This window comes from Nothobranchius furzeri, chromosome 9 (assembly GCF_043380555.1).
Source record: "Nothobranchius furzeri strain GRZ-AD chromosome 9, NfurGRZ-RIMD1, whole genome shotgun sequence".
Taxonomy (NCBI): Eukaryota; Metazoa; Chordata; class Actinopteri; order Cyprinodontiformes; family Nothobranchiidae; genus Nothobranchius; species Nothobranchius furzeri.
In genome coordinates, this window is record NC_091749.1 from 63609987 (window position 1) to 63618734 (window position 8748).

The following is an 8748-nucleotide window of genomic DNA, read 5'->3' on the forward strand; positions in this document are numbered from 1 at the left end:
TTAAAATGCTACTGATCTGTTTCAAGGCACAACACAATTTGGCCCCTCCTCATCTGTCGGAACTTTTAAACACTCATGTCCCCAAACGAAACCTCCGATCATCCTCTCTACATCTTTTATCTGTTCCCAAGTCTTGGCTGAAGTCCAGAGGTGACAGAGCCTTTTCTGTGGCCGCTCCCAAGCTCTGGAACAGCCTTCCCCTACAGATTAGATCTGCTAACAGTCTTTCTGCTTTTAAGTCTCTTTTAAAAACCTACCTGTTTACCCTTGCTTTTAATTGATTTTATAGTTAAGTAATTTTAGGGTCTACTGGAAGGCTCTCAGCGTTTCATCATTTTATTTACTGCTTGTCTATGTACAGCACTTTGTGCAGTCTCTGATTGTTGGAAATGTGCTTTATAAATAACATTGACATTGACATTGATCTAGTGCGTGTCCCACTGCCTCCCAAAAGGGCCTATTTTATTTAATTTTAAGTAATTTATTTATATAAATCCCATCAGCAGCTACGCATGTTTAATAGCTGTTGATTCAGTAATCACTATTCATGCTCACTATTAAAATGTATCCATGGTTTCTTTCAACTAGAGCTTTTCTGTTCTGTATTTTCATTTGTTTATTTTTTCAGGTTAAAACCTGCAAGTAGTCAAACTGTTGTTTCCACTTGTATGGAAGATAAACAGTCTCACAAGAATGACATAAAATTTTGATTCTGTGAAATTATGTGTTGAAATAATTAAAATAAAAAATACACCTGCAAAAATGTCGTCCATAAAAACTCAAATGCAGAATTTCATCTTCAAAAATTTTACGTAAGAATTTAAAAATAAACATCTTGACGTGAAAAATTATTCAGCTAAAATCCAACCACAGAAATTCAACTGCAAAATGCAACTACAACCGTGGTGACCTCCTGGTGACCCATGCGGCTTGGGTCACCAGGAGGTCACCACATTGTTGGCTTGGGCCAAGCCAAAGTAATTTCCACTTGATTTAGTCAATTACGCCAGTAAAATTATGCTTCTCTGGTTGCGACACAACAGTGAGGCGTCAACGTGACCAGTTGAAGATTACTTTAGCTTGGTCCACTAGGGGGCCACCTCATTTTTTGTAGAATTTTTGATACTGAATTTCTGAAATTGATTTTTATTCCTGTTGAAAATTTGCTGATCAAATTTTTACGTTGAAATTCTGTTGTTGAATTTTTACAGATGAAATGTTTGTTCGACTATTTTAAGTGTAAAAAAGCCAAATACATGATTTCACAGAATAAAAATTCAATGTGATAAATTCAATGTCTAAAAGAAACCATACTGATGAGAACATCTCTTCTATTCAATAGGAACATGAGTTTTAGTACATCGTGTGTGTGTGTGTGTGTGTGTGTGTGTGTGTGTGTGTGTGTGTGTGTGTGTGTGTGTGTGTGTGTGTGTGTGTGTGTGTGTGTGTGTGTGAGGAATTTATATGGTATTTATCTACGAACTATATGACGCAGGCATGATTGCAATAGGTTTATTATTATTTTCAGTAACACTATAATAAGGGTCTCTTTACTAGCATTACTTAGTGCATTATTAAGCATTAATAAACTATTAAATAAAGTATTAACAGCTGATTAACCATATTTTGTAACGCGTTACAAAACAGACCCCCTCAGCCATTCATCCTAACCTTAAGGACACTTGCTAGTTAAAAATAAAGGCAACGTTAATAAGGGACCCTTTGTTTCTTAATGCTTAACAATGCACTAAGTACGTTAATAAAGGGACCCTTTTTGTAAAGTGTTACCTTATTTTCTATAGTAGACGTCCTCTTTGATGACGATTTCCATACCAACTGATATCCCAGTTTGCATGGCTCTGCATGTGAATTTGTGTCACTCTTCCTACAGTGAGGTCACTGGGGTCATCGCTGAGCCACAGTCCTCTGGGTCTCATGCTGGGGCTGCTGATCCTGCTGACTCTCCAGTTCTGCCCTGACAGATGAACCCATCCATCCAGCTGTATCAGGAGGTCTCCTCATTCACACACTTTTGATTTCTCTGTGCAATTCAATGCAGGACTCTCTGAAATTCAAAACCCTTCGGGTCTTGTGTATTATACATAATGATTCTGTGTTTAAGTACTAATGTATATACTGATATTATAACGTTTTTTAAAACAGCTTCTGTTGCAAAGCTTATTGTGAAGTATTTGTCAAAACTGTGTTTCGGGATATTAATTACCATCTAAATAGACCATGTTCTATAAAAAGACAGATTATATTGACACTGAGTCACGTTATTCTGTTTTTGCTGTGAGTTTTGTATTGTTGTGCAAACTTTACTAAAATCAATTCATCTATCTGCTTTAATTGACTCAGTGAAACATTAACCCTGCACAATAAAAACGTGAACAGAGCTTTACTTTCTGGTTTTTATTTATTTATTTATTTATTGAAATTTTTTTTGTATTTTATTCAATGCAACATTGGTTTATATCAATGGAAGCAGGCCTGCTAACTCATGCATTTAGCATATTTGGCTGTTTTCACACACTTTCATGCCACACCTCCAATTTCTCACACACACAAAAATGTTTAGCTGTCTGAGCTACACATTATGTGGCTACACTAAATGCAGTATTTTTGCCTGAATATGTACATGAACGAGGAGGGGAATTAATGCCTTTTGGGCATTAGCAACAAGGGAACTCGCTCTAACAGATTTTTGCTCTTCTTATTTAGCTGAAAACAATTAAATTTGTATTTATTGAAGTGTAAAACATGATGAGTGTATGAAGTCAAAGTGTTACTAAATCTAGCTACAGCACTAAAACGTATTGATGCCCTCCAGTGGCAACAAGTTGCAACTATACTCTGCATTTAGAAAATAACATTTTAGCCTCTTATCTCAATAAAGCTGGAAAAGCCTAATCTTTGTTTTGGTTCTCTTGGGAATATTAAGGAGAAGGAAAAGGAGGAACTTTGCTAATAAAGTTTTAGTAGACACTTTTCCAGTAGCCTAAATTATTTCATAATAAAACTTGATGGCTTTTTGGCGTTAGCAACTGGGAAAGTCAGTCTAACAGTCTTTTTCTCTTTTTATTTAGCTAAAAACACAACTAAAACCTAATTAAAACCTTATTTATGTAACAGTGTTATCCACAATATGTTACAGTTGTCCCTTATATCAGAAAGTGGCACTATTCAATTCAATTCAAAAATACTTTATTAATCCCAGAGGGAAATTGATTGCTGTAGTAGTTCAGAATAATAATAATAATCAAGTCATCAAAGAGTTGTTGTATATTACAATGGCTGTTGGCAGGAAGGATCTCCAGTAGCGGTCAGTGTTGCAGCGAAACTGAAGAAGCCTCTGACTGAAGACACTCTTCCGTTGTTGGACAGTCTTGTGAAGAGAATGCTCAGGGTTGTCCATCATTTTCTTGATTCTCTGGAGAATCCTTTTTTGCATTATCTCCTCCAGCGGTTACAAAACTGCCGAAACTCTGGCTGAGTCCTTGAAAGGGCTTGGAGTTCCTCCATCTTGTTGTCCAGTGATCTCACATTGCCCATTATGATCGATGGAAGAGATGGTTTGAATTTCCTCTTTCTCTGTCTCTGTTTTGCTCCCGCTCTGCATCCACGCTTCTTGCGTTTTAGCTCATTTGGGATTTGTGGCTTCAGTTGAGGTATTATTTCAGCCTTTCCAATGTTAATCAGCTGCTCCCGATTGTAAACCAGCTTGTTGCCATGGTTACGCATCATAACAAATGCTCAAACATTGAAAAAAGCTTAAAAAATAGCAGTAAAATCCTCCAAGTTTCACAGCACCAGAAACAGAAAAGTAAAGTGTCCAAAAACTACAGTTTTTCTTGTGAAACTAGAAGAAAAAATGCCCAAGAAAAGGCAAAACTTACGTATCGTCAACAGAGCTACTCCAACATGCAGCCGCCCAGAGCAGCGCAGTTCTTGCTAGTAGGCAAGAATTCCTTTTCCAAGTTTTATCCAAACCTGCGTCACGTGTAGTAGAATCAGGCATTCACACCATTTCCTACTCCTACCTACCTTTTCGTCTCCTATCGTGTACTTCTCCCTAGTGGTAGACACAACACAATGGTTCTGTGTCTTACCAATCACAGTGCTCTGTCGTATTGGTGGATGGGATTAGCACCAATTCAATTCAAGTTTATTTATATAGTGCTAAATCCCAACAAGAGTTGTCTCAAGGCACCTCACACAGTAAACATTCAAATACAGTTCAGTTCATTAGGCCAGTCAGTAAAAAGTTTCCCAGCAGATTGCATCAAGTCACTGACTAGAGTCAGAGTCTTTACAGCAATCCTCATACTAAGCAAGTGTGTAGTGATAGTTGAGAGGAAAACTCCCTTTTAACAGGAAGAAACCTGCAGAGGATCCTGGCTCAGTAGAAGCAGCCATCCTCCACGACCAGTGCTGGAAGTGACAGAGCGAAAAAACAAAGTTTTGGCGTGAACTTTGGACTATATAGATTTGGACTTTTCTGTGACTTAAGAGCAAATAGCGGTACGGTACTTAAGTCTTTTATTTAGAAAAAGGGTGTATTCGTGTTTTTTTCAACAGTGCGTGGTGGACTGCCCTGTTAACTAACATTCATAATGGTGAGTATGTAATGTTGTTTACTGTCCAATAGCATGTGGAGACCATGTGGAGACAACCATCCCGACCCATGACTGAGCTCTGGGTCGTGGCCAGACTACATACCTAGACATACTAGCATGATAGTGCTGTCAGTTCATTTCAAAAATACTTTATTAATCCCAGAGGGAAATTGATTGCTGTAGTAGCTCAGAATAATAATAATAGTCAAGTCATCAAAGAGTTATTGTATATTACAATGACTGTTGGCAGGAAGGATCTCCAGTAGCGGTCAGTGTTGCAGCGAAACTGAAGAAGCCTCTGACTGAAGACACTCTTCCGTTGTCGGACAGTCTTGTGAAGAGAATGCTCAGGGTTGTCCATAATTTTCTTGATTCTCTGGAGAATCCTTCTTTGCATTATTTCCTCCAGCGGTTCCGAAACTCTGGCTGAGTCCTTGAAAGGGCTTGGAGTTCCTCCATCTTGTTGGCCAGTGATCTCACATTGACCATTATGATCGATGGAAGAGATGGTTTGAATTTCCTCTTTCTCTGTCTCCATTTTGCTCCTGCTCTGCACCCACGCTTCTTGCGTTTTAGCTCATTTGGGATTTGTGGCTTCAGTTGAGGTATTATTTCAGCCTTTCCAATGTTAATCAGCTGCTTCCGATTGTAAACCAGCTTGTTGCCATGGTTACGCATCATAACAAATGCTCAAACATTGAAAAAAGCTTAAAAAATAGCAGTAAAAATCCTCCAAGCTTCACAGCACCAGAAACAGAAAAGTAAAGTGTCCAAAAAATACAGTTTTTGTTGAGAAACTAGAAGAAAAAATGCCCAAGAAAAGACCAAACTTACATATAGTCAACAGAGCTACTCCAACATGCAGCCGTCCAGAGCAGCGCAGTTCCGGGAAAGAAAAAAATAAAAATAAAAAATAAGTTCAACACAAATGCTGACAGAATGTAACCACAGAGGAAGAGTCACCTCATTTGTTTTTGGGTGTATTATTTTTTTCCTTTAGCAATCAACTGCTCAACCATTTATGCTTCTTTGTTTATTTATTTTTTGGTCTTTTTCCTGACCACATGTACAGCTCACCTCACCTGGCTTCACTTGATGTGGAGGAGCAAAGGCTCTGCCACAAGTCCCTCCTGGATGTCTGAGCTAGGTTTTTATATTGGGTCACGCAATAAACTATTTCATTATGTTGGAGGAAAGAGGCTGAAGTTTCCTAGGCTGTCATGCTACAGCTAGCTGCTCATCAATAAACACATACTTCTTTGTAAATAACGGTATGACACAAAAATAATGAACAAACCTTATGAAACTGTTTACAAAAACCGCTATGAATATTAGACATTTGAGAACAGCAGAAATCCACTTTGGTCTTAGCCATGCCTGTGCTAGTCGTTGACTTGTCACAAGGAGCTGGTGCTCAGCACTAGCAGTGAACGGACAAAAGGCCGTGGGTAGGTCTCCATCACTGAGATGCAGAGATAAAAAAAACAACCACTCACTCATACTAAGTACAATTTATAGTCACCAGTAAACCTAGCCTGTGGGTTTTTGGTGTGTGAGGGGAAGGAGAGCACCTGGACTAAACCCACACAGCCAGGGTTTGAACCTGCAACCTTTTCACAGCAAACGTGTGCAGAGTTTGAATCTGGAATAATTATGTCACAAAATTATTTATATACATTTAATTTTTTTGTTTTGCCAACGTGTGCAATTATACATCTATGTAAGCCCATTCCCGCCACTCTGATTAATATTTTTTACTAATTATGAATTAGCTATCTCATAATTATGAGATTAAAGATATTTTTGATCAGAGTGGCAGGAATAGGCTTCCATATTGATCAGCTATTTACATTAGTGTATATTTTAAAAGGTGCATACATTTGAAATGTAAAAAAATAGCCACATTCATTTTTTATTTGAAGTTATTTTATTCAGTTTTTAATTGTATAAACAAAAATATTCCAGTCCTAGTTTGAAACATTGGTATGTCTGCCTTTAATTGAGGCTACGCGCGCTCCCGCGGAGGAGGATTATCTTTCCAGCAACTCTTTTTGGCACAACACCAGTGTCACGTCCAGAAGGTGGTAGCAGTTTCTGAGAGTGGCCGACGGGCTGCAGCACCGACTTGACTGTGAGCCTGTCAAACACAACCAACACAGCCGACATGGCGGACTGGGGTGAGAAACTAAGTTGGGCAGGAAAGCTGCCCCATACATCATCCGCTTGTCACAGACTTGGTTTAAAGAGCTTTTCGCTCGATTATTGTTAAACTCTGTCTTTAGATGTGGATTGGCTTTACGAATATTATGCTGTTGGTTTTACAGACGCTGACAACTTCGAGCCGGAGGAGCCGATTAAAAAGGCGGCAGCGATGGATAAATGGGAAGGCGAGGACGAAGATGAAGATGTTAAGGTAATCCATCAGGACTTGGTGATGTCGAAGCCTGTTTCGTCTGCCAGGTAGTTTAAACGCCGCTAGTTCATGTATTGTGAGCCGGACTAAAAATAATCTGCTCGGTTACATTTCTCCACCGCAGCCCTCTGCTGTCATGCCGAACCTCGGGCTAGCTTTCTGCTAGGTAACGGCTAACATGTGGCTCCACCAGACAGCCTATTACTCGGCCAATAACAGGCCGCTGTTCGTGTTTCCACAAACCTGTAGCACGCCGAATGATGGCATTCCGCTCAACTGGAACAAATTAAGCCCAAACGTTGCCTTTTTGTGTTTGAGTTCACATTTAACGGTTTACCGATGTAAAATTTTGACACTGTAGCTGTAAGCTAACACATTAACGGGCTAATTAGCTACAAAGCTCGCTAACTTTCACGTAGGCTTTTTGAAAGTGAGCTTTAGTTTCTGACAGTCTGGTTTGTAATTCTGTTGTAAGAGTTAATGGCGTTTTATCGTCCTTTGACAAAGTTTAACGTTTACAGACGTTTGAAGGTTGTGGAACATCTTGAGTCATATTCATGCGGCTGCGTTAGCATGCTTTGCAACTTTAGCCTCATATGAAATCATCTGGGTTGATGACTCAACTCGGACAAGAACTAGGCCTAGAACCTTGCATTGTTGCGTCGGTCGTTTGGCAGGTCCAGGACCAGCTGTTAACTTCCCCACAGAGTACAGGAGGCCCCACCAGGGACGTTGACATGGACAATACCTATGGAAAGTGCTAGTAGAGATCTCAGCTGTTATCTGTCACATATGGTGCCCAAACTAGAAACTAGTGGTTTCACCATTCAAACAGCTCCTGTTGAGAGTAGGAAGAACTGTCTGGAGTTGTTAAATAATTTAGAGATTACAACAGCATGAAGTACCATTCCTAGTAATCCGATTCCAGTAGTTCTAGTTCATTCTGGATTAGAATAATGCACTTGTGACTTTTTGGGAACCAGTTCAGACTAATGGGGGCTTTTGGTTCATGTCTTGTTCCTGAAAAAATGATGTATTGAAGTATTTGAATCACTAATTGTGATTAGGATGGATGACATTATTGATAAACCTGTAAGTATTACTTTGTCATTTAAATGTGTAATTTTGCAGACTGTAAAGCGAACATGAGTGGAAATTATCAAAAGCTCAGTTTAAAAACTTAATATTTTATAATTATATCAGTAAATATCATTAAGTATAGTTTTCTAGTAGGGTTGTCATTTTAGGTTTCACAAGGTATTATTTTGGGTTCAGTTGAGAGCTTTAGGTGAATTTTTGGTTGCTAATATAAAATTCAATTCAAAAATACTTTATTAATCCCAGAGGGAAATTGATTGCTGTAGTAGTTCAGAATAATAATAATAATCAAGTCATCAAAGAGTTATTGTATATTACAATGGCTGTTGGCAGGAAGGATCTCCAGTAGCGATCAGTGTTGCAGCCAAACTGAAGAAGCCTCTGACTGAAGACACTCTTCAGTTGTCGGACAGTCTTGTGAAGAGAATGCTCAGGGTTGTCCATCATTTTCTTGATTCTCTGGAGAATCCTTCTTTGCATTATCTCCTCCAACTGCCGAAACTCTGGCTGAGTCCTTGAAAGGGCTTGGAGTTCCTCCATCTTGTTGGCCAATGATCTCACATTGCCCATTATGATCGATGGAAGAGGTGGTTTGAATTTCCTCTTTCTCTGTCTCCG

At 39.0% G+C, this 8748-nt stretch overlaps 2 protein-coding genes across 2 annotated transcripts in view; both read left to right on the forward strand.

Moving 5' to 3' along the window:
- strc1 (stereocilin 1) overlaps nucleotides 1-2393 on the forward strand; it is a 52756-nt gene extending 50363 nt beyond the window's left edge. The window contains exon 33 of the mRNA XM_070554446.1: nucleotides 1892-2393. Within this exon, the coding sequence (XP_070410547.1) occupies nucleotides 1892-1986 (95 nt within the window). The 3' untranslated portion in view covers nucleotides 1987-2393. The remainder of the gene's footprint in view (nucleotides 1-1891) is intronic.
- A 4250-nt stretch (nucleotides 2394-6643) lies between these two features.
- The window catches only part of eif3jb (eukaryotic translation initiation factor 3, subunit Jb), a 10348-nt gene continuing 8243 nt past the window's right edge, over nucleotides 6644-8748 (forward strand). Inside the window, exons 1-2 of the mRNA XM_015950660.3 lie at nucleotides 6644-6796; nucleotides 6944-7032. Coding sequence (XP_015806146.1) covers nucleotides 6784-6796; nucleotides 6944-7032 — 102 coding nt within the window. The 5' untranslated portion in view covers nucleotides 6644-6783. The remainder of the gene's footprint in view (nucleotides 6797-6943; nucleotides 7033-8748) is intronic.